Source organism: Bacillus rossius (assembly GCF_032445375.1).
Source record: "Bacillus rossius redtenbacheri isolate Brsri chromosome 4 unlocalized genomic scaffold, Brsri_v3 Brsri_v3_scf4_2, whole genome shotgun sequence".
In the NCBI taxonomy this organism is placed as follows: Eukaryota; Metazoa; Arthropoda; class Insecta; order Phasmatodea; family Bacillidae; genus Bacillus; species Bacillus rossius.
This window is the reverse complement of record NW_026962011.1, coordinates 46986342-47013023: the sequence shown is the minus strand read 5'-3', so window position 1 is coordinate 47013023 and position 26682 is coordinate 46986342. Positions and strand designations below refer to the sequence as shown.

Below are 26682 nucleotides of genomic sequence, written 5' to 3'. Positions count from 1 at the left end.
TTCATGTGGCAGTGTTCTGTTCCGAGAGAAAGTGTGCCTATATTTGGACTGATCTTGGCCCAAAAAGCTTTGAGCTTAAACGGAAAGTTACAGAATCCTGATCTAAAAATTGGGAAAACTGACAGTATTCACCAAATTACTGTGACTGGATAGAGCTTGTCTTGTTATGTTGCTGGTGGTGAAAAATTTAAAAAGGACTTTGAACAGATTGTTTTACCTGTGGAATTGACACCCAATCAAATTTACAGTGCTAAATAAACTGGCCTTTTTTTCCTGATGCTTCCGTGCAAAACGTTAGAATCAAAGCTTACTGCGGTGGCTTGTGGCAATGCATCAGGTACACAAGTTTCCTCTTGTCATTGTAGGGAAATCCAAGAATCTGATTGCTAAAAAATGTGAACCATAATATGTTGGCCAGTGGTTTACCGTCCACAAAGATGCATGATGGACAGTTTTTTTAAAAACTGGTTTTTGTGATATTTTTGTTCCTGAAGTTTTAAAATTCCTGAAAAAAAAAATAGTTTACCAGAAAAAGCAATTTAATTTCTGTCTCATCCAAGAGAGCAAGAACTATTTGAGTAAGAATTTAAATTGAAAATTTTTCAACCAAACAGAACTTCGCTGCTGCAGCCTATGGATAAGGGATTTCTTTAAAATATCGAAAGAGATTACCATAAAGAACTGCTTGGTAAAATACTTGAATAAGGAGAAAAATGTGTATTTGATTTGTTGAAATCATTCAATATCAAATTTGTTATTTACATGGGTACTGACGCTTAGGATTGCATAAAAAAAAGGTCTTTGAAAAAATCAAGGAGAAAACTGTGGCCTGCTATTTGTGCTACAAACAAAATTCCTCTAAATGATTTGGTGCAAGTGGTTGCAGACAACCTACAAAGTTAAGAACAATAAGTGGATGTTCAGGTGTTGATATGGATGACATCGGTGAGTGGCTGAAAGACAATGATAGTGGCTACGACACACTATGATAGAAGAAGAAATTGTAGCGGCAGACAGCACACCAGCTGACAAACATCATGGTGTCTGACACTGTTCCAGCTGAACTGTAATGATAAAGCATTTGCGTGACCGTGTTTCATTCAAACGCTATATTATACTTGTTTGAAACAAAAGAACGAAAACAAATGCTTGATTAAGAAATGAAGTGAAAAGTAATTTTTTTTAATATTCTTGTAAACAATATAAAGCATGTATACCATGTAATTTTGTTTCAAAACCGTTTTTTATCGTAATAAACGGTAATAATTCTTATTTAATGAATTTTGTTTTGCTTATCCATATTACCACGATAATCGGAATTTTCAATTGTCTGGAATGCCTTTGGTCCCACTTAGTTCGGATAAACGAGGTTTAACTGTACATTGTTTTTGTAGATGATAATTGATTATCAATATTCCCATGCAGAGATGTGCATATATTCTCAAATTAGGTTTTCTGGAAAGTTGCTTTCCTGTTACTTCCCGAAAAACCAGGATCCTGCTTATCACCAAAATTGAAAGTTCTGATTACTACAAGAATAATTGAAATTTATTACTATGTGCTGTTAACAGTTCAAAGGCAGTCATATTTTTTTTTAGCTGTTCACATATGTGGGAGCGGGAGTGCTTTTAATGTTGTGATCTGTTATTTGCATGTTGTGTAAACTTAACATATTTACATTTTAATAAACCTACACTTGAGCACACTTCTGAGCAAAAATTTTTTAAAGAATCTCTCTTTGCGATTAAAAAAAATTGGACTTAATTTATATATTTTTGGGTGTTACAGTAAAAGTTTTAATGAGAGCAACTTTTCTGTAACGTACTTTGTCACTAAGACATTTATTAAGAAACTGAATGTGAACAATTTTTTTAAATGTGGTGTTGGATGATTATTTCTGTATCATTAATTTCATGGCTAATTGTTATTATCAGTGTAAGTCGCTCAATACACAATTTAATAAAGTCATTCCTTTGACACACATTTGACATTTTGTATTTGAATCTTAATATTAGTCTGGTTTTAATGTGAGGTTTATAAAATTATGGCTGTGAAAGCTCAATTTATTTTACCTTGTTGGTTTGAAATTAGTGAATATTTCCCTTTTTAGTAAGAATGTTTGTTGGGCACATTGTAAATTCTTCATTCTGGGTAAGCTGACAAACCCATTCAATTAAACAGTAGAACATTATTACAAACTGCCTATGGCAGTGGGTGCCAACAATTTGGCTTAGAATTTTAGTATGGAATATAAAGAAAAAGGTGAAAAAAAATCACCAAATTTTATATCCACTGGAAACCATTTATTATTTTTTTGCTGTCCATAACTGATGAGTTTCACCACTTTCATTAAACCAAAGTCATGTGTAGCTAAAAAATTAGCATCTTGCTATATACTGTTTTTTTTTTGCTAGTTCATACTTAAAATAAATTTTTTTTGTTAATTTTCAACAAATTTCATTTTACTTATTTCCTAAATAAATGTTCAATTAGTTAAAAATGTTATTAATTTGTAAAATATCCTTGATAAAATGCTGCGAAAATACTACACAATTTCAACAGGAAGAAACAACCCTGTGTTATATTTGTACTTTGCAGTTTTGTCAAGGACACAGACTGTGCATAGTTAAATGTTGGTCATATATGACATATCAGTTTTTCAGTTAATACACAAATGCAATAGTCCAACGTCTTACCTGCAGATTCTCTTCTCATGGACAAAAGGTGTACAGTTGACTAATAAGATTAAACCAAAACAGGCTGCACTGTCTTGCATTTTGCTTTAGCATTAGTCTGGAGCAAACCATATCAGTTCTACAGGTATTTGGCGTTCCCCCAAATGTTATACTTGAACCATGTGGTGATTTTCTGGTTATCGTTCTCAACACTAGTTTTTGTGACCATCATGCTTCATGATATTGCCACGTCTCTGATGCAGCCTAGTTATATGCATCCGAGATAACTTGAAAATATAAGCTTAAGTCGATTAATCCTTTTGATTTGTAAATTACTATGTATGAATTAAACCTGCAAAATAATTCTGCATACATATTGCATCACCAAATTGTTAAGCAATTGAATTTTTAGTTGTTTTAATCTAGAAAAGCATGGACAAAGATTTTTTTGTTCAGAACTGAAATAAAATAATATTTGTGGGCATTTGTGTATATTAATATTAATTATCAAAAATTAGAATGTAAATATTTAGTATTAAATAAGGTGCATTAAAAATGCTAACTTCACAGTAATGGATGTTAATTTTGGAAAAAAATTGATGTTTAATTTTTCCAGCTCCTACCAATCACCTGATAGGGAATTATAGGGTAGAGATTAGCAAGTGTATTAGTAATCAGAATTTATGATCTTGACTTAATAATTTAAAACAAAATCTGAAACCTGATTAATTGTTGCAACAAATGTAACTTTTTTCACTCAACACATGCTAATTAATCTAATGCTGACATTGACATTGCTCTTAACTGACATATACTGTACCAGATTAACTGGTGCAGTCTCCATGTCAGTAAAACTCTTCTATAAGACGTGACCCTTTAATTTTATGATAGAATATTAAAGATTGGAGAAACGTGAATGATTGATTGCAGAGTTAAGGATGAGTGTTTAGTAAATTACAAATTATAGATAAGATTGATATTTTTATTACCAAAATTTAATTCTCATGGCATTAAGTGTTTTTTTTTTTACATTTACTCACTTTTGTTCAAAAAGAATTTTCAGTGTAAAACATTGTTTTAAGTGTAAAGAAAGGAGTGAAAAATTACAGTTTGGCAAGAAAATTATATTAAAGCACAATTTTTGCATATAATTTTTAGGCCTATTAAATGGTATTAAGAAGAGTAGCCAAAAATAGGTTTTTTTTTTAAAAAAAAAAACTCAACCCATGTGGGTTTTTAAAATAAAACTCCAGGTTTTTTTGACATAAACTTTTGTTTTCTTTGAAAAGTCTGCATTTTGGTGTATTTTCTAAAAATAATTTTTTAAAACAAAAAAATTTGTTAGTATTAAACATATCAAAAACATTCTGTTTTAGTTTAATTTTTATAAATTAAATGTTACTTATCACATGTATTAATTTCTAAGGGCTGGAATCAACTTGTTTTTTGTTGTTGTGCATCTTTAATGTAGGTAATTTTTGTTTGTCGTTTAAAAACTGTAACATGCTAATTTTTGTAATTGAATTTTTAACTGTATTAATATTGAAAAAACCAAGTGGGTCATAAACTGGGTTTCTAGGTAGATTTCAAAGAAATACTACCTACTGTAGCCGTTACCATGGTGCGACTTTCAGAATTTTGTGGACACGATGACTGGTGTAATTTTTTGCAAATCACTTCCAAACTGATACATAAAATATAGTACTGGAAAATCTGTCAAGTTTTTTAATGGGCAATATCCGACCAAAGGGGTAGAAATGGGGAAGGTTTTTTGAAGAAGAAAAAAAGCAAAATCACTGTAACTTCCATAATATGGAAATAAAATGGAAAATATCACATCCGTTGGAACGTATTACAACTCGTAGGAGTAATACCAAAATATTTTGTCGGAATAAGTTGTTGATATGACCATCCATAACTGCAAGGGGTTGAAAAAACAAGGGTTGGTGAACAAAAAAAAATCCCTTCGTAGGCACAACATCAAATTCATACAAATTTTGTATTAATCTTATAATTTACAAATATTGAGTACCTAATAGAGTTTGTGAAAAAACCAATTTTACCCTTTTACATTAACTAAAAAAAACATGAAACCATGAAATGTAAATTACCATTTGAAATTGCAATGGTTTTTAAATACTATTTGTAATAAGACACCTTCAATAAGTCTTGAGCGAAGCTCTGCATGCCAAGAGGTCACGTAAACTGTTTCAAGACTTTGGTGTATGCAATGGATTCAGTAGTGAGAGATCATGTTTTACAAAAATGTAGCAATGTAGTATTGAGTAAAGAAGATTTTTACAGTTGAAATAAAGTATGCACACACAGGTGTTCTAAAGTTTTCTTGTGTCAAGTCACGAATCAAGTGGCAGTTTGACACCATGTTGATAAAGATTTGTGAATAGTAAAATGTGGTGGGGAGAAGGGAAATGAGTAACTTTTTCTTATAGGCTGTGTATTAAATTTTTTAAATACTTCCACAAGCTTAAACTAATGAAGTTTTTGCACATTGTGAACAGTAGTTCATGCAATTTTTTTTAAAATTTTATTTGTGGGATTTTGATGTATTGACAAACATTTTTAAGTGCAGAGGTCAAGACATCCAGGAAGGTGACAGCCATGTGCTAAGTGCTCCAGTAAGGTAACATGGATGATACATATTTTGTAATGTTGTTAGTGAAGGTGATGTGTAACATATAATTTGTTGGTTACATTTTATTCCAATACTTACTGCCAGTAAAAATTTTTCCCACCCCCAGAACCAGATTAATTATTTAACCACCCAAATTTTTTTATAAAAAAATATTCTCTAACAGGACATAGTCATATTCATCAATTTAAAAAAAATAATTTTCTTTCTAGCTCACCGGCCATTTGCTACTTGCCCTGTCAATAATTTTGAGCTGAGATATTTGGGGGTTTAAAAGGATTGTATCACAGTAAACCTTAGTTATGATGAAATGCATAAAATATTGTGTGTATTAAACTACAATACCCAATTCTCATTGAGTATATGTATTAGTCGTAAAATCTTAACCTAAACTTTGCTTTCAGATAATTGCTCAATTGTAGGTTTTAATGACACTGCAGAGAAACAAATAGAACTTGCTTGATATAAAAATATTTAGACTTGGCATTGAGTTAAAATTTTTGGGATTTACAACATTTTGAACAATCTAAACTTTATGCATTGATGAAAGCAAGTAAAAAGTACAGTAAAGCCCTAATAAGAAGTTTCTGTTTAAAAGTTTTTCTGCTGAATAATTTCATATAAGCCCCTGATCTATAAACCAACGTGAGTTGCCCGTTTTCTTACTAAAGAAAGTCCAAAATTTTTCAAGTCCCTTTGTGAGACTTCTTAGTAGAGTTATACTGTATTTGTTTTAAATTCTAGATATTAAAAGTGTTTTTTAAACATTTATTTACAGGCTCTGCAGCTTCCAAACAGGAGCTGGAGGAAGCATTTTCGTACTACGGGCCGTTGCGCAATGTGTGGGTGGCTCGTAACCCACCGGGCTTTGCGTTTGTGGAGTTTGAGGACCCCAGGGACGCAGAGGATGCCGTGAGGGGGCTAGATGGCCGGTGAGTGTGAACTGTCGCCTTTAAACATTCACTTATGGTTGTTTTAAAATTAAATGTCCTAAAGAAACACATATTTCTCTGGCTGGTGGTAGGAAGTGGTGATAGTGAGACTGATGGATTCACAATTTAAATTCAATTGAAAAAAATAAAGTATTGGGTTATCAAATGTGCATTGCTTGATTTTATATGCATTGATATGTAAAAGTTACTATTTTTTTCTGTTTGAACATAGCTTATGGTAATAATTTTAATGTGGTCATGCATTACTGTGAAAATGTTGAATTACTGGCAGTGGATTAATGAAAAATTTAAGTGTTATCTTATTCAAGAAGTTTATTTCCACCCTTGTAGCTGGAAGATATTCAATGTACAAAACAGCAACACTGCATTTAAATTTTCTATTCCTTCTGTAATTTCCTTTTACATTATTTTTCATAACGTGATAACCTTTACGGTGTGTTTAGTTCATTAAACTTAGCACGTTAAAATGGACGTACGTAGTTATGCAAAAAGGAACCAACCCACATGAAACATATTCTGAGTATAAAGTTAATTATAAATTGTAATTCTCGTATTGATAACATAATGTGGGTATGATTTTAATGGTCTGGTATAAATCGGTACGATCAACATTGTACCATTTTAATTTATTTTCAAATAAAATATAACAAAATTGTGGTGGGTTGGTTCCTTTTTTGCATGACTACGTCCGAATGAAGTTGTCGACAGAGGGGCGGGTGTGTGCTTGGGTCAACAGGACCATCTGCGGGCGCCGGGTGAGGGTGGAGCCCTCGAACGGGATGGGCGGGAAGGGCAGGTTCAGGGGGCCCCCGCCCAGGCGTGGCCGCCCCTTCCACCCGGAGGACCGCTGCTACGAGTGCGGGGAGCGGGGGCACTATGCCCGCGACTGCTACCGCTACCGCAGCGGGGGTCGCAGCAGCCGGCGCAGGTACGCTGCGTCGCCGACCTTGCGGTTTACCTCTGCAGCACAAGTTTTTTTTTTCTTTTCTTATTTCCGCAAGGGGGTGTGCCAATTGTGAATCTGCAGGTTTGAGCATGAGCAGTGTAGGACACGAAAAAAAAATTTTTTTTTTGGGCGAGTTCAAAGTACCAAGAACGTCATGAAAATACAATTTATGATCTTGCCATTTTAACCATCGGCTGAAACCTCAAATTTTCGGTCTTTACGATATGTGCCCAACATTTATTCAATGTAACGTCGGTTATTATTTTACTTTATTATTGTGTTGCAGGTGGTCTCTATTTGGCCAATGCCAATTGTTAAACTGTTCACGTGATTGCGCATTCAAATTGGTACACCTCTCGACATGTTACGACAGAATTTTTGGCGCTGGAAAAAATCCAGTAAGTCACGAATATAGTGTTGTTCTCTTAAATGTGAGAATGAGTGTCATTTAATTTCACTGTAACACGTGTTTTGAGTGCTGCAGTAGATATGTAGATATAAGTGCTTCGTTCAAACGTAATAATTGTAATAACAATGTTAATCTGCAATATGTATAAAACTTTTGTGGAAAAGGTTGCAATTTGTCATGTTTTGATCCTTTTTTTTAGTATCATGCATAGTATTTTTTTTTAGTTAGTATATGTTGTGATGATTGAAGGTTAATTTTATTGGCATTTCTTAATAAAAATTTAGTAAATGATTTTTGGAAGCAAGAAGTCTCAATGGACAGTGCATTTAATGTGGATTTAAGATTGCATGTTTTAAATTTAGAAATAATCTGTTATCACATTTTCTCTTGACATCACTGGCTTTTTTATAATATGCTGTTTTGGTCTAAGATATACTTATTTCCTTTGGAATTATTTGTAAGATTTTGAGTTTATAATGGAATACCTTTTTGTTATAAAGATTAGTAATTTATCTTAGGTATTAACAATTGGTGTTATTTTGTTTATATAGTGTAAAGAAATTGCCATTTAGTTGAGGTGAAGCAGTTAAATTGAGTCGAGAGAAGGAAAGTTTTTATATATATATTTTGGAGTAATTTTTTTCCACTTTGGAAAATATTCTTCTAGAGATTTTGAGGGTTTATAAAAAAAATTCCAAGTCAATTTGGAGGTAATCAAAGCTACAATCACTTTACTCACGTGTAACTTTTTTTTTTGTTTATGGAGTTACAAGTGTGTGTCTTGAGACTTCTTGCTTGAAAATTTTGCTGGAAAGGAGTTTAAATTGTAACTGTTTTAAAGATGACAGAATTTTCAAATTGATGTTGTGAATAATATTATTCCTAACATTTTTATAGGCAGTACGGCTGAACAGTAATCACAATACACATGGTTGAGATCTCTACGTAGAGTTCTTCTTTCTGCGGAGAGTATGAGACGTCCGCCACTCCTGGGAGAGAGACCCACTCACACTGCGCGACAGATTTCTCGAGAGTTTTTGGCCGTTGGGCCTTCGACGTAGACGGGTAGCCTACTGCATTACACTCAGCCCAGACAGAGCCTCTGCCAGATGTACCTTGCTTCGAAACTTGAAAAAAAAAAATAATTCAAACGATGAGATACGTCTTGCTTCGGAGAGCTGCTAGACAAACCTTCCAGCTTCGGAAAAAAAAAAAAAGATAAAACGCCTTGCTTCATTCCCGTTGGCCAGCTGGCTTGTCGGTTTGAGAGCAACTTGGCACCCTGCGACGGCCTTCTTCGCCCAGAGTTAATAAAGACGATTGACCACTTCTAGAGTGCAGTCGCTCTTTCGCCATATGTGAGTTTGTATCAGTAAACCTGACAATAGTGTGGGTCTTAAGCTCTAGTATAGCTAGCTGTAAGCTGGGCTTGGACAAAATGTTTTCTAGCAGTTTTTTGTTTCAGCTAGTAGTAAGCTGTGTTTACAAGTGTCCAAGACCATCATAAACTATTTCTCATACCGTGTTTTATCACATGTCATCGCACATTTAACACTTAAGTTTGAGTTGAAAATTAGGTGTGTAACTTAAAAAGGAAATTAACATTAAAACTAGATTTAAAAACTTAACTTTTAATTCAATAAACAATACTTACACTTGGGAACAAGTACGTCACAAAATTATCAAATGTAATGAAAATATAAATGAATAAATCTGTGCTTTCTAATTAGGCTTCAGTTTCATCTTATGATAATGAAATTGTTAATTTTTCCGAACAGAAAAATAAATATAAATATTTTATAGAAAATTGAAGAGAATCTGTTTTGGCCATGGCTCCGGGTGACTGCATTATTGTCAAGTGCTATCAACACCTAGCACAATTTTAACTGTGCTAGCATCAAAATCTGATTTTCTGTGTTGGGTTGCAAAATCATTTTGATAGGTAATCCTTAGCTAGGATGTTTGCCTAGGCTAATCTCGCACTAACTTTTTATTTTACAGAAAAAAATATGTCCTGCTGCCCTGTTGTTCATTAAACATAATTTCTTATTAAACACAATTACGTACTTTCACCTTAAATATGCATTTATACATTTGCGATATTCAGCAGTTTTTTTGGAAGAAAAATTTTTTACTTCAATTTATATAAAATAATGACAATTCATCTCCAAACACTCATAATACTTTGATATTTATGTTAATTTAAATTGTATTTAAGGTCTGAAAATTGCAAGAAAATGATGAAAACTATCTGCATATATTATTGTAACAATTGTTTTGTTTTTATCAGTCTGTAACATCTGCACATCTCAAAGAAAATATGCTTTAATACTGAACTTACATGAATGCAAGCAGCCAGATGCTGAAAGCTACACAATCAATAGTTTGTTCAATAATTTGAAGACATTTCATGTTTTGCTGAAATGACCAGCAACCATATAACTTAAGAAGTGCTTCTGTATCTATGGTTCTGTGAATCTTTATTCTCCTTTCATGTCTATTTTGAGTCATGTTACATTTATAAATAACTAGCTAAACCCATCCATGCTTTGCTGTGGCTCAGTCTGAAATGAAATGAATAGGAAAGTAAAAATCGAAGTATTTTAGCGAAAATAGATTCACTGAGGAAACACATCATCAAATTTAATACACTGCTTTGTGTTGCTGTGGGATATAAGGAAATGAAGAAAATTTTTCACATAAATTAATTTTTATTTTAAAGCTAGTGGATGGTCTATTTTTTGTTTGCCCGTTTTCTGCATAAACATAAAGATCAGATGGTTTATCGACTCTTGAGCATGCAATGTATAATTATTGTTCTGAGAGAAACATTTGTTTTCTAAATTCAAACCGCTCACTTGCAAAGATTACCCTTCCCTTTAACGCAAAGCATTTTGGAGATTAAAGCCATTTGAACTCAAAGGCTATGTCGGTCAGAATGAGTGGTATTTGTGGAAGTTGTGCGTCTTCACCTTTATGAGGTCCAATCATAATTGTTGCTTCAATTATATTGTTCATCATTTTTTAACTACCAATCGTATGGCATTGCATAACTTTGATTGATTTTTCAGAGTAATATAATTATAAGTACTATGCTTTCCCATCACTGTCAAAAGCAGAGCAATGCCACAAATGAAGTTAACTACTAACAGATGTTCCAAAGATGCAGAGAGTTAGTTATCTGGGTTGTGTGGTATGAGAAGGAAAATGAAAATAGGGGGAAAGGAGACGTTCATGTTGCTACAATTTAAAAATAATGGTACATCAATCATGTTAGAACGATGTATGTGCGATAAAACACGGTATATGTTTTCAGCTGTCATTCAAAGTATATTGATGTATATATATTTAAATATTTGTCTATTTTTAACATTTATTTTATAGAAAGATGGTAGAGATGAACTAATTAATATACATGTATTAAAACATATTTGAGACTAAGTTATTTAATAGCTAAAAGAAAGATTTTAGTTTATTTCTAAAGATTTGTTAGATTTGTTAATATATCTGGATTAGAGTTCTGGAATAATTGATGCAAAGATTGCTTTTATCTACTTGTTTAAAGATTACTAAAAAAAATTAAAATGCAAGTGAACAGTGCAGTAAGAAAACTGAAAATTTTGCTCTGGTTATTTATTTCAATGTAGATAGAAGCAAGGTACAGCTTCAAATGGCATCAAACCAGTTTTGGAGAACTGAATGTGTACTAAGGGAAAAAATTAAAATCAAAAGATTTCTGATGTGAAAATTAATGTTTCTATATTGTGTTGTATTTAAAAATGTGGAGTAAGATTTCAGTATTTTTTACTGCTATTATTAATATCTCTCAATAATTTATTGTTTAAATAATTTATAATTTCATAAAGAATATTTACAGGTGTCTGTAACATATAATGTTGGCTTACCATATTTACTTGCATTAGTTCCCATGTTATTGATAAAGATTTTAGAAAGTGAGTGGAGAAAATAGAAATAAAGAATGTAGCATTTACCATTATTGCATGTCTTGTGTACATCAATATAAATTTTTATATAAACTGAGGCAACTAGTGATTTATAGGGATAAGATTTTGTGCTGAATTGTGATAATACCAAACAAAATGTCAGTACACTATAAACACCAAAATGCAACTTAATCTCCTATGTAGTACTGTAATGAACCTAATATAAATAACTTTATAATATTTTTATTGTTCTCTTTCCGTTCCTCAAAAAAAATTACAATACATATCATGTACGGATCTGGAACTTTGTTCATGAAACAAATATAGATGTGTAGTCGCAGTATTTAGGGATCTCAAAATATGGTGAAGTGTGAAATTTGATGAAAATGAAGAAATACAGCTGTTTTAAAGTTTATTGCCAACGTAACTTTTGGCGCATATAACACAGCTGTTTTCTGCTAGTTGATTGATGCAATTGCTAAAAAAGTCATGTTGGTCTTTACCACATGAAAAAGATTTCAGTAATAAGTATTTCAATACATCTTGCACATAGTATTTATTTCTCGTACAGTGCCCATCAATTTTATTTATGAACATCACAAACATTATACGTTGCTCTTTGCACTGTATGACACAAAGTTAAACATTTTGTATCTTTAGATCTTTGGTTATTTAGTGGAAAAGCAGGAATTTTTTGTTTACAGAAGCTGCTACACATTTTATACTTATACCTAGTTTTACATATCTTTTCTTTTATTACTGGACGTGACAAAAAATTTCATTTTTCAAGTGGAAAAAACCCTTGTATCTCAGTAAACATCCAAACAAATGTGAAAAATGAATTTGGTAATAACCTATCTTCACGTTTGTTTACATTTATCAAAAATTTTATATATTTGGCCAAGATATAATTTTTATGGTATTTAGCCCCATCCCTATTTTCATTTACTTTAGTTTTTACATTTTCTTGGAATGTGCACATTGTGTATGTTCTGGCCTGTTTATGCCAAATAATAGTTGGTGCCATGTTTTTCTTACTGAACAACCAATGTAACTATTTTTAATTTACAAATTTAAAAAAAAATGTAATCAGTTTACAACACACTTGACGTACTGAAGTCTGCAATATATTGTCTACTTGTAGTTTCATTGCTAGTACATTTTTAGTTGCTAGTCAAATGAAAGACATTTGTTACTGTACATAACATATTGTTAAAACTATTATCATTATTCCTTTAACTAAGAAAAAAAGTGGATGTTAAATATTCATGGGAACTATATAGAAGTAAATAGGGTATTTGTTAAAAAGTATCATTTTTTTTATATATATGAAAGAAATAATGGGTACCATATTTTATTCCTGGAAAAGGAAGTTCTGTTATAAGTAGAGACCTGCGAAATTCGCGTATTCATTCGGTGATAGGCTAGAATACAAACACGTATACCTCTTAGATAATTTTTCTATTGGCTTACTGTTCGTCTGGACGAATCTCAACCAGTTATAAACCCTCAACCAAAGAAGGATCGAATCGCAGACAAACCAGCTGGGACGACTCGCAAGTCGGCAGCCAACGAACTTGCGTTATTTGCCAGAGTGTACAGGGGTACGTGCAGTCTATCCTGAAGGCCCTTAGAAACCGCGAATTTTGCAGGTCTCTGGTTGTAAGTTGTAGTGAGAGTCAGATCAGGTTGGAGGTTGTTAAATGAAATTGCGGTAGTGTTGTTGGTAATCGCCCACGCGAGCTGGGGGTTCGTCAAGGGCCACTGAGGACAGGTAGGTAAGGGCTGGGAGCGTGTCGGCTGCGCGCCGACTGATGCGTCTCTCGTGTCGCAGGTCGTACTCCCGCTCCAGGTCAAGGTCGCGCTCGCGCGATCGCCGCTCAAGGTCGCGCTCGGCGTCCAGGTCCCGCTCCCGGGACCGAGGCCGGTCCAAGTCCCGCACCCCGCGAGACAGGTCAGTGTTGTGTCCATTTCACCTGTTAAAGTGTTGTTTCTGTGTTGGGTCCATTTCACGTGTTAAAATGTTGCTTCTGCATTGGGTCCGTGTCACGTGTTATAATGTTGCTTCTGCTTTGGGTCCATTTCACGTGTTATAATGTTGCTTCTGCTTTGGGTCCATTTCACGTGTTAAAATGTTGCTTCTGCTTTGGGTCCATTTCACGTGTCAAGATGTTGCTTCTGTGTTAGGTCCATTTCATGTGTTAAAATGTTGCTTCTGCTTTGGGTCCATTTCACGTGTCAAAATGTTGCTTCTGTGTTAGGTCCATTTCACGTGTTAAAATGTTGCTTCTGTGTTAGGTCCATTTCACGAAAATGTTGCTTCTGCTTTGGGTCCATTTCACGTGTTATAATGTTGCTTCTGCTTTGGGTCCATTTCACATGTTGAAATGTTGCTTCTGCTTTTGGACCGTTTCACGTGTTTAAATGTTGCTTCTGTGTTGAGTCAATTTCACGTGTTAAAATGTTGCTTCTGCTTTAGGTCCATTTCACGTGTTAAAATGTCGCTTCTGCGTTGGGTCCATGTCACCTGTTAAAATGTTGCTTCTGCGTTGGGTCCATTTCACGTATTAAAGTGTTGCTTCTGCGATGGGTCCATTTCACGTGTTTAAATGTTGCTTCTGCGTTGAGTCAATTTCGCGTGTTAAAATGTTGCTTCTGCGTTAGGTCCATTTCACGTGTTAAAATGTTGCTTCTAAGTTGGGTCCATTTCACATGTCAAAATGTTGCTTTTGCATTGGGTCCATTTCACGTGTTAAAATGTTGCTTCTACGATTGGTCCATTTCACGTGTTAAAATGTTGCTTCTGCGTTAGGTCCATTTCACATGTTAAAATTTTGCTTTGAATTACGCCCAATTTTTTTTTTTAACTCGATCCTTTGAATGGCACATTATATCATGAAAATTTTGTTAATTTGTTTGAATGCTTCAATTCCTCTAATATTATTTTCGCTGCAGTCAGTTGTCTGTTGAAAAATACCTAATTTTTATAAATTATTTTAAAACATCTTAAGTAAAATAAAATATGTAGCTAAACTTGAACTATTTAAATATGATAATTGTAATATGTTTTTAGTGATTAGGAAACTGTTTTAATACTTTTAATGACTTTTATCTCATAAAGGTAAATCATAGTGTACTAATTTCTAAGAAATTTTTTTTTATTACCACATTTTAATTCAAATACCTAAAATATGTGAAGTGCTTTTCAATGAACCTTTCAAATTTAATTTAATCAAATCTAGAAGACCATTATTATGTAAATAAATTGATTCAATGAATATTTTACTGTGTGAAAGTGCATACACATGCAGTGTATGTTATGCCTATTTATTTAGCACTCACCACCTTTATGCAGTAATTAATTTTATTTATTTATTTTAAAAATTTGATTGTTATAGAAATGATCAGGTATTTATGTAGACCAAATGTGTTATGTTTTCAAGAGATTTTAGACATTGTAAATATAATTTAACAGTGTTTAGTTCATATATGTTTGTTTTATTTGCTGTGTTTGACTGCTTTTGATCCATCTCACAAAAAAATTAAGCTTTTATAGCATTTTTGGATGTTCGGATTTGAGATTGGGTAAATTTAGATCTGAATCAGGCATGGGAAAAATCTGATTAGTCCCATTCCTAGTATTTTGGATCTGTGTAAACACATTGGATGGACTGGAAAAATTAGCACTATTTTGATATTGTTTGTGTAGGTTAACTTAACAGTGTGTAATGTGTGTTGAAGGTCTCGCACTCCCAAGGATCGCTCGAGCTCCAGGACTCCGCGTGACCGCTCACCTCGTGATCGCTCACCGCGAGATCGCTCACCGCGTGACCGCTCACGCTCACGCACTCCCAACTCCAAGAGTCGCTCCCCTTCTCGTTCCAGGAGCAGGTAAAGGTCGGGTAACACCATTTTTTTTCCTGTGCATGTTTATTTTTTAGACAATTGCAAACATACTTTTTAGTAACTCATTTTGCAGGGTAAAAATATTTTTTTTTTTTTTAAAGAATGGAGGACGCTTGAATTGAAGGGGAGATGACTGGCACAATTCACATTGTAATGTGTCTCGACAGGTTTTTATGGTCAACTGTGCTCGTGTGCTCCAACATTATTGATTTTGTGTGATGTTTCCTACACTTTCAGCTGCAACATTTCAAGACAAAAACTGTCATCCTTGATGTTTTGAAGTGCAACTTGTATATTCTTCCACAAGTTACGTTTTTACTGACTAAAATGTATGGGTTTGTTCTAATTTTTATGAAGGATCTTACAATAATGAGTAGCTGCTTTTTTTCATTTTCATGAGGAGGAGATGGTTAAAAAAAATAGAGGGAGATAAAACACTGGTGTGAAAATGATTTTTTTTTAGTAACCAGGAAATTTAAGGGTTGTTTAAAATAGGAGGATGGGGGAGAAATGAGCTCAGGACTGCTGCCTACCCCCATTTATTATAATAGCATGACCCCTCTGCGAGTAAATATGCTACAATACATAAACACAAGAAGCCAGATGCTGGAAGTTTCACAATCAATAGGTCAGGCAATAATATGTTTTCTGAGTGTGGGATATTATTTATGTCCAGCAACCGTTTGAGAAGTGCTGCTTCTGGATCTCTGTTTCTTGTTTAGTCTCACATTGTGTATGTGTTGTTTAGGTACTAAATTTTGTAGTGTTTAAAATTACAAATATAGTACTTGAAAAGGAAAAGTACTTGACCTGCATTAAAACTGTGTAACTTATGCCACTTTTGACTGTTTTTGTTTATTGCTTCCTGCAAACCTAGGCACAGGAGTGACAGATTAGCCAGGATTACAATTTGTAATGTTTTCTATACAGGTGGAGCAGGTGGAGAAAATACTAATGGAGTTTAAAGGTTGTTAAAAATAATAGGGATGGGAAAACCAATTCCCTATTTCATCGATACCTACCGATTCTACTTAAATAATCGAGAATTGATAAAAGTCGATTCCCGCATGTAGCAAAAAAAATCATTTCACAACATTGCAAATCTGTCAGATACATTTATTTAACGACTCTTTGAGTGGGGTTATGACTGACTAGACGCATATATAACAGTCATATTTCCCCAAATAAACAATATCTAAAACTTGGGTCGATGTTATACACAAGTCAAAGTACAAAAATTATTTATAAAAAAATTATCACTGCGTATTAGTAGGGGCCTGTTCTTTATGCGATCGCAATTAAACGACGATAAACGCGAAATCACCGTAAAATACAGTTTTTACGCGAAATCGCCAGAACACAGCGTTTTTCATGAAATTTATTATTAAAACGTGAAATCGCAATGTTTTTACGGGAAATTTAAATACTGGATAAAAGACTTGTCTCGTCACTGGTAAACAAACACCGCAACATGGCCGCCACTGAACATTAATCATAAATGCACTAAAGCAAACAAAAGCTTACAAACGCTCACATTATAATGTTAAACCCAAAAATATACTGTAAAAATACGCAAAACTACGGCGTTTGTTTTCCTTTCCGGCATAATGTTTGGATAGATAAGACAAACAGACAAAGTTTTAAATTCCACGCACACTGCTCGGGGCACTGACGTCAGCTTGGAACAGCGACACCAAATAAATACAAAAGCAAGCAGATGATTGGGCAAACAGTGTTTGGAACAGCCTTACGTGAGTGGCCATACCACGTCAGCCGGGGGCGCTGGCATATAGTTGGTAGAGCTGTAGCAAACCGTATGTATTCGTTACTGAGTAACGGGTGCGCTGTCTGTATACGAGTAAAGAAACGTTACACACGGCTGCATTTAGTTACTAGCATTTTTCGTATGTTTCACGATGAATTTACGTTACAAAGGACGGTGTTTGTAAAGTATAATTTGAAAATTCGTCGTCCAAATTTTTTACTGTTTATTAAAGGTATTTTGTGTGTAGACAAAGTTTGAGATTGGAACAGAAACAACGTAAGAAAGTATTTTTTACAAATTAGAAATATGTATGTTTTTGTTTTTTATTATCACGAATTTTCACGTTTTTTTTATTATCTTAAAAGAGATAATATAATAAAGCCGCTCTAATGAGTTTAAATTGTTTCTTGGTTAACAAAAACTGTTATTATCAAATATTGTTAATTGTTTATATTCTATTTATTATTATTTACGCGATGTCGTACTGCACGCATACGCAATACGACTCGATTCGTTCCTGCAACGTAAGATAGCATGTTATGCGGTATCAAAAGTAACGAGTAACGATACAATAGTAACGAGTACTAATTCTTATAGTAACGAATACATACGAGTACACTTTTTTTCGTTACTTTTACACCTCTAATAGTTGGAACAGCATCGTAGTATCAAGCAGATTATCGGGCGAACCATGCTACTTCGTCACCCAGCCGTACGGGGCAGCACAAGCATTTTAAATTGCGCCAAAAAGCGGAAAAATGTAAACAAACATTCATTTTCGAATGGTGTGATGATGATTGGTTGGTCAGTGTTTTATAGATTTTGTTGGGTCGTTACCACAACGCCGAAATAACAACGAATGAATTTGTGTTTCTTAAATGTAACTTAACGCCGAAATACCACAATCAAGTACAACACTTTCATTTGCTAGTTCTCTAGTTGTTGCTTAATTTTGTTACTGTTTCATTTCACAAATTTTTTAGTTAATTTGTACCCTTCTCTAAGTTAGACAAGTTGTATGAACAAAAATAATTTATACTGCTCAAGGAAAGCTTAAATTATTTTTTTATAGTTTATTCCGTATTACAAAACAAATTTTAGATTAGTTTGACCCCTTTGACATATGAGCCATTAACTTCTAATGATGTAAACATTTATATGAGTTAATGTTAATAACTTAGTTGTGTACTCAAATTTGATAAATATGAATTTATGATGTATGCTACATCACATATGTATTGAAAGCTGAAAAAAAAAAATGTTGCTAATAGAATTTGAATTATTTAATAAGTTAACTAGGTGCGTATCGAGTATCGAGAATCAAAGAATTTTTTAAGGAATCAATAATCTGGTATCAGAATCGAAAATTTTGGAATCATCCCATCCCTAAAAAATAAGTATGGTTTTTATAGTAAAAGTGTGTTTTTTGTTAACAGGCTGTGTTATTATTTTACCTGGTGAATTATTTCACTGGGTTTGTAAATGCAGCCTAGATCAGTGCTGTGTTGTCATAGTGCCAGTTGGGTGTCTTCTGACCCTTTTGGTCTCTAATGCACACCACAATTATCTCTTTCTTAATAATAAAATAAAATGTTATTGAGGTAAAGTATCTTATTTTTAATGCCAAGTGCTACAGAGTTTTTCCAAAAGTAATAATATTAATAAATTTAATAAAAATGTAAGTTAGTTATGGGTGTAACATTTATGTTAGTAAGTTAATGTTATAGTTAGTAAGATATAACTATTTATGACATTGAGGCCCATGCAACCACTTCCCCCTTCCACTGATCAGTGTTGATAAATGACAAGGGGTGAGTAAAGAAAGTGAAACAAAAGACGAAAGAAAACACTGATGTCTCGCACATTCCATGCGTCGGCTTGGAATTGCTACGCCTCGCACAGGATGTTTCTTACACACTTTGTGTGAGCACTGGCCTGACTTTCAGGAAAACCATGCATTAATGTATGTTTTTGTGGTTTAATATTTTTGAACCAAATGCGGATAGTTTCGAAGTTGAATAGATAGTCATATTTTGCTTCGGTGTATTAAGACTGTTGGTAGGCTGCCTTAGGCTTGTGATATTATTGTGTAATTTATTTAAGAGATTAATAATATATACATATATTTAATGCAAAGTAGCTGGAGAGATGTACTGAGTGTGTGGAAATAAAAATATTTATATAATTTGTTGTGGTGAGAGTTTATAAACTTAAAACCTATAAGTACTATACGTAGATTTTTTTGTATATGAATGTTACATTATATAGGCATAGAAGTAATCAGTGTTGGATAGTGTGAGTGAATCCAAGATGAGTATACTGATGATCTAAATGCTTGGCTGATAGGCAGGTAATGATGTACATCCCTGCAAATCTGAGTGAGTTTTATGAGGTTTTTCTGGTTTAATACTGCAGTGCTGCAGGAGCTATCAACAGTGTTGATGAAGTGTACTGAGGGGTGTCTTGTTATCTCAAGTGCCTGAAAGGTGTGGCTGGTCTACTTCGCTGAGTAATGACCTTACCTTACTGCCATTATTTTGTAAAGATAACATTGAGAAAGGGAACTCATTTTCCATCGAATAAGAGACTTTGGTGTTTATTTTGGAAATGGGTGCAGTAATATTTCAATTGCTGTATTGTGCTTATGATTATGTTGTCCTATAGCAAGTTTTTGGTGTAACACATTAAAACTACCTCTTCTCACTCCAATTGTTTATTTTTGTTTCTGGCTTTTGCTTCCCCCTTGAGTATTAGGTTAACAAGGTCAAGCAAGGGTAGTGTCAGTAGATTCAGTGTATTCAGAGAAATAGAGTGTGTGTTATTGAAATGCTGTTCAGAGTAAATGTTTTTTAATCAGGCTGTGTTATTATTCTACTTGGTGAATATTTCACCGGGTTCGTAACTGCAGCCTAGATCAGTGCTGTGTTGTCATAGTGCCAGTTGGGTGTCTTCTGACCCTTTTGGTCTCTAATGCACACCACAATTTTAATGCCAGGCATCTCCAAGGATTTTTATTAAAATTGTTTTCAAAAATTAATTTGGGTATGTTATGGTTATTGCACATTTTTTCAAAACTAAAATGTATGAAGGTGCTAATAGTGGATATCCATGTTGCAGGGCTCGTGAGTCTGCAGATAAGAATGCCAACACGCAGAATGATGCTCGCGACTAGTTTTCTGTGTGCCCAGCTTCTAACGTTCCCTGATTTGTTTCTCGGCCATCATTATTCCGCAGTTGGTTTTGTTTGTCTAGTATTGTGTTCATTACAGTGTACGTCAGAAATGTGTAGGAAAGGTAGTTTTAGCCTAGGTTAGTGTAAGATGCTTGTGTGCACGTGTCACTGAACTTTGACTGAATTTTCCAACAAGAAGAGAATAGTATTCTGCAATAACTCACATGTTGTAAACTTTTGTGACTTAAAAAATTATTATACTGCTTTTGTTATATAACTAAACAAAAAGTTAATGTATCATGTTACGCAATAGTAAAAATGCCCAAGACAAGTATTTCTTGTTTTAGTTTTTGTTTTCGGAGTTTGAATTGTAGCATTTTCCATGTTGATAGTATCTTGCCTAATGTCATGTGTGAAAGTGCATTTGTGAACAGTATTGTTATAATTTTATACCTCTGACATTTTTGTACGACATTCGGTGGTAGTTGTCGTGTACTAGAGCACAAAATTCACAGAATAAATGTATTGAGATTTTATTTGGAAAATGTTTTTTGATTAGTCATCAAGTTTTGTTGTGTTATTATTTCAAAGGTTTTGGAACCAATCAATAATAAATACTGTGTAATCAATGATTCTTAATTCAATCTTGCATTCATACAATAGGTCTTAAGAAGAGTTCCAAGATTTCAGAGTCCACCTGTTGAAAATAAAGTAGATTCATACAATGAGACTTTTCATGATTAAATCTTTGTTTAATCTTAATGTAACAAATGTTGTTAAACATTTCACAATAGTGGCAATTCCATTATAGTTATTGTGTCAATTTGAAGTCGAAGTGCATGAAACCAAAGTTCTGTTGTTTTTAACACCATAATATTTAATTATCCAAAAGATAATGTTATAATAGCATGTATAGAGTTTTAAAATTAAGAAAATTGTGTTTTCTTGAATACGTAATAATTTATTTATTTATTTATTTGATTTGTTACATGCCACACCAACAGCACAAGGCTCCAACGGTGGGCACAACATGTAAGACAAGTAAAAAAACAAATACAGTAACAGAACAAAAATAAGAACAAAACAATAAATTATAAGAACAACAAATATTAGGACAAAAACAAAGACAAGACAACATAACATACAAATATCCATATGAGTGCTTAACTTCTAAAAATTACTTAAAATAACAAAAATGTTTCATGAGAGTAATAAATGTATAAGTACAGAACATAATACAGTAGTGTTATGTGAATGATGATCCTTCATTTGATTTTGAGACTTCGCTTTTTCTCAAGCACCATGCAAGTGACAGTCATGGGCTCACCAAGTCGTGAAGTGATTGTAAGCAACCAAAAATATAGGATCTGTATTGACTAAACTTGTAGTTCGCTCATGAATGTTGAAAGCAAACATTCATTTATAGTGATAATGGCTGTTTGATAACTGCTTGTGTTTGCATTGACTGGAATGTGATGCCTTTATTATGGAAGGGTGTATGAGTTCTGAAAAAAGTGGATCAAACTTTTGCAAAATCATTGCTTGATACAAACAAGAATATCTCCTATTGTATATTTAAATGTCTCTTGTCAATGCATTTGTCACTAATCTATTGTGAGTGACCAGACTTGTTTCCCAAAATATACTCTTTTAAAGAAGATCAATGTATTCACTCAACAGTAGCACTGCAATAAAACATCTCATTTTGTTCTCAGTTGTCACCTAATAAATTTATTTTAGCTATCATGTCATGTTTAAGTTACGCAGAGCTGATCTGCATAACAATGTAACTACAGACAACCGTTCAAAAACAGAAAATAAAAATGTGAACAAGTGAAGTAACGAGCAAACTCATGTGTTCTCATGTTGTTCATGTTGCAAATAAACTTAAAATAGTTCAAGAGCCCAACTAAGATTGACCTTCACCCATCTGTTTACGAAATGGAAAATATTATTTAGGAATCATAATATATGAACAAACATAATGTGAATGGGTTGCCTGAGCTTGTAATCTTTCTCATAAATTGTTAATAATCTTTTTTTGCCGAAAAATGTTAAAAAATAATGTGATATCGTTTGTTATTTACATTGGTGCAGTTCTTGATGCCATACATAAGACTAGTAAATTCCTGAAAAACTTTCATTTTTTGGTCAATGAAAATGACAATTTCATCAGTTGAAGCAAAAAAAATTTTTTTGTAAGTTACGTTTTTTGAAAAGAATTTATAAGGTTTAACGTTTCCTTTGTTGTAAAAAGCTGCCCTATTATCACAACCTGTAAACGCATGGAAGGCGGGTAGACTTAAGCATTGTGTGGATCCCAACGTTGATGCAAACTCTGTACAATTAATGCAGTCAAGGTCTTAGTTATTTTTTTTAAGTTGCTAACCATTTTTTTAATTTGGAAAGTTTATGCATATTGACCAGCAGAAATATTAAAATATAAGTATCTGAGACAGTTACAAAATTCTTGAAGATGATGGAACCTGCTCAACATGTATTAAATTTTTCTATGTTTCTTCATGATTACATTAAAAATAATATTCTTCAGTTTTTTATGATATTATCTTGTTTTTGATAAGAACAACATTGATCTTCAATTATTAAATACCGTATTGGTCCGAATATAAGGCGACCATTTTTACATAAACGAGAGATGCAAAAATTGGAAGTCGCCTTATTTTCGCACCCAAGACGTCAGAACCGCAAACATTAGTTCCAAGCTGAAAGCTACAGTAGAAACATTGTTTAACAAAACGTTCACGATTTTTTATATTAACTAAAACTTTGTTACCTCACACGGGGAAAAACAATAAATCCACCTAATATTGCAGTAATTTACAATTGTTTGAAGTTGAAAATTAAAATATTTGTTCTTGAGTAAAAACGTGAATGTTGAAGCATCTCAAAATGGCAACCTTTTATTTCACAATTCATATTTGTACTTTGTGTACAATCGCGTGTTAACATTTACAGTAATTTATCTTCAGATTTTTAACTGAAATATTTGTACTAAAATATCACAGTTATTTTCAGAATGATTGTTTACGTTTACAAACATTTCGGATGTAATGTATGGAAATTCACGGCTGCCAACTGTCTTTCCACAATATTTCTTTGTTGTAAAACGAACACGCTCGAAGACGCCATATTAACAGGAATTTGGTACGTTGCTTCAAAAGCTATTTTAATAATCCACTCTTTATTTATGTAAAAACCTTTCATAATTATAATAGATTATTCTTTCAAATTCATAGAACAGACTCTCTCTGTCAGAGAGTAATATGGACAAATATACGCGGTCACGTAACCGAAGTTATTCATGGCCGTATGCTTCATCATGTCAGCTAGCCACTTGTTTTGTTCCGGCAAGATTCATTCTTTGTTTGCTTTTTTTACGTTAAACACACTACTAAATAGTAATACACCTTGTTCTGTGGTAATACGTAGCTTAAGTCAAACGGAAAGTTAAATGCTGTATTTTAAGAGTGATTAATAGCCATTGTAAAAATTTTAAATTCGTAGATACAGTAAACTGTGAAAAATGAACAATCACACATCTGTGGAACGGCGGGGAACGAGCTCTAGACAAATAAACAGCTCTGAAGATGACAATTATGCAGCTTCATTAGAGTAAACACGAAAAAATTTCTAGTGTAATATTTAAAAGTGTAAATATTTTCTAATTGTTTTCTTTTGACTTTTAGGGTAGGCCATTCAAACTTATTTTAAATAAGTAAAGTGATAAATATAAATTAATTGTTATACATAAATGCAAAAACGATTTATCAACACAAAATGTATGTCTAATGAATTTTCACATTAATTTCTACCAAAAATTATTTTTACATTTGTTTGGCCTCCTGAAACTGCAGGTCGCCTTATATTCGGGGTCGCCTTATATTCGGGCCAATACGGTAGTTTTTTTTTCCCCATTTGGATTATTGATTTTAAATGGTAGTTCTCCCAGTAACTAGCCAATAACTGTATCAAAGCCACCTTGAAAAGGTTATTTTTCAGACTTCCCAAAAAATCGGTAGGTCTAGTTTAAGGTCGTGACAGACTCAATATCAAATGTTTGATGACATACATTCACAGTCGATTTATCAAATGTCGCATAGAGGATCCGATAAGGTATACGTAGTAAAAACCATCTATTATATCTACGAAGATTTGTATTGGTTCGACCATTTGGACTCCATATTCGAATGTCTTGGCTAATGTATTTTTTTCTGTTGTGAACATATCACCAGTACACGAGAAAAGAGCAGGCAGTATTGGTGCTAGTGAATCAGCGCACCAATATTTATCAGAGGAAAGAAATACAAATACTTAGTAAAGCTATCTACACCTACCGAGATAGCAGTATAACCTGAGGTGTTTCGTGGCAAAGGACACACATCATCTAAGTTCCTCCACTTTTGGCATTACGTGGCGCTGCTTTCTGGCAATTCACACAAGACTTGAACTTCTTCACTACCTCCTCACGGAGACCCGGCCAAGTAAACAACTCGTTGATCCGAGCTATGTTTGTGAATAATTTGTGAAGTGTCTCGTGACCATACACAATGGTCACAATTTTTCCGAGGTCATCGTGCTCAGACACGAGTGCCAAGGACGCACCACAACGCCGAATGCCAAATTGACTACAATGCCGACAGCTAGAAAACTGCTGTGTACCACAATGCCGAAAAATGTCATTGCAGGACTGCCACAAAGGTTAGGTTAGGCTGGCCTAGGTTAGGTTAGGTTAGGTTAGGTTAGGTTGTGGTATTTCGCCGTTAAGATACATTTAAGAAACACACAAATTCATTCAGTTGTTTTCCATTTTGCTCCTGTGCTCACCCCCCCCCCCCCCCCCCCCCCCCCCTACCTGCAGCAACATTTTTCAGCGTTGCTGTATTTCGGCTTTGTGGTACACAGCAGTTTTCTAGCTGTCGGCGTTGTGGTCAATTTGGCATTCGGCGTTATTGTACGTTTGGCGTTGTGGTAACGACCCCATCACCACCACCACCACTACCACATATGAGCGAGAACATTAACGTAACGGTCCTTAGGCCGTGCACACACAGAATGAGGCATGACCATGGTATTAGGAAAGAGAGAAGGTAGATGCGCGCATCTTTCCCCCTCCCTAAGCCAGGCTCGTGACGTCACGTGGAAACATCGTCTCCCGCCGAGCTGAGAAGGGAGCGCAGAGCGACTGCGGATACTTCCTCGCTGCTCTGTGGCTTGCTCAAGTCTTTGCGGCGGGAAAATGAATCAGTTCATGTCCGAGCATATATTAAAAGAAATTATACGTAAAGTACAATAATGTGGTATCCCGGTTGTAGCAATAGTAAGCGACATGGGTGGAGGAAACAGAGCGTTATGGAAACAGCTAGGAATTAATACTAAAAATACTAGTTTCTCGAACCCCAGTGACAGCATTACAAAAAATTTCGTATTTGCAGATGTTCCGCACCTACTGAAGTTGGCAAAAAATCACATTTTAGATAAGGAATTTGTTACAAATAGTGGCGGGGAAGAAGATACAATATTTGTTGAGCAACTGCTAGAGAAATCAGTGCACAATTTGAAATTAGCGCCTAAGTTAACACATCATTTAGAGTTGAAAGGCAGTGGCCGGCAAAAAGTTAAAACAGCAGTTCAGCTCTTATCGAATAGCGAACCTCAAGCTTTAGGTTACTTAAAGGAAAATAATTTAGGGACAGGAGATTTCACCGCCACAGCGAATTTTTGTAAAATTTTCAATGACTGGTTCGATCTAATGAATTCATCACAGCCTGATAATGCTTATGGCTCATAAAAACCAGCAGGACAAAGTTTTTAATGAAATGACAAAGCTCATGGAAATTATCATGGCAAAAGGAGTTAAGAATAAATTGCCTTTCCAAGAAGGTATAAAAATTTGTAATAAATTCATGCAAGATTTATTTCACAATTTAAATGAATTTTTACATTTTCGATATGTGACTACAATTAAGCTGAATCAGGACATCCTAGAATGTTTTTTTTTCTTATATGAGAGGCATGGGACACAAGAATAATCATCTGAATCCAGTGGACTTCAAATATAGAGTGCGAAACTGTAATCTGGGTAAACACTCTGCAGCAGTATTTTCTACCAAAACAAACACGGAAGACAAAATTGACGAGACATGCTTAATACATTCATTTGCTGGAATTACGAACTTCGACGTAGCGGAACCGACACAATTACTGTTACATAAGGAAATGAATTTAACCTGCAAGTTACAGA

The 26682-nt window shown here is 33.9% G+C and overlaps 1 protein-coding gene across 4 annotated transcripts in view; it reads left to right on the top strand.

The window, feature by feature from the left end:
- Positions 1-20956, top strand: part of LOC134542144 (serine/arginine-rich splicing factor 7-like) — a 32972-nt gene extending 12016 nt beyond the window's left edge. For 2 of the 4 annotated variants that reach the window (XM_063386157.1, XM_063386156.1), the window contains exons 3-7: positions 6104-6257; positions 7015-7206; positions 13412-13531; positions 15319-15468; positions 20366-20956. In XM_063386157.1, coding sequence (XP_063242227.1) covers positions 6104-6257; positions 7015-7206; positions 13412-13531; positions 15319-15468; positions 20366-20420 — 671 coding nt within the window. In that variant the 3' untranslated portion in view covers positions 20421-20956. Of the gene's footprint in view, positions 1-6103; positions 6258-7014; positions 7207-13411; positions 13532-15318; positions 15475-20365 lie in introns of all 4 variants that reach the window. The other 2 variants (XM_063386159.1, XM_063386158.1) reach the window with 1 other exon arrangement.
- Positions 20957-26682: the final 5726 nt, after the last annotated feature.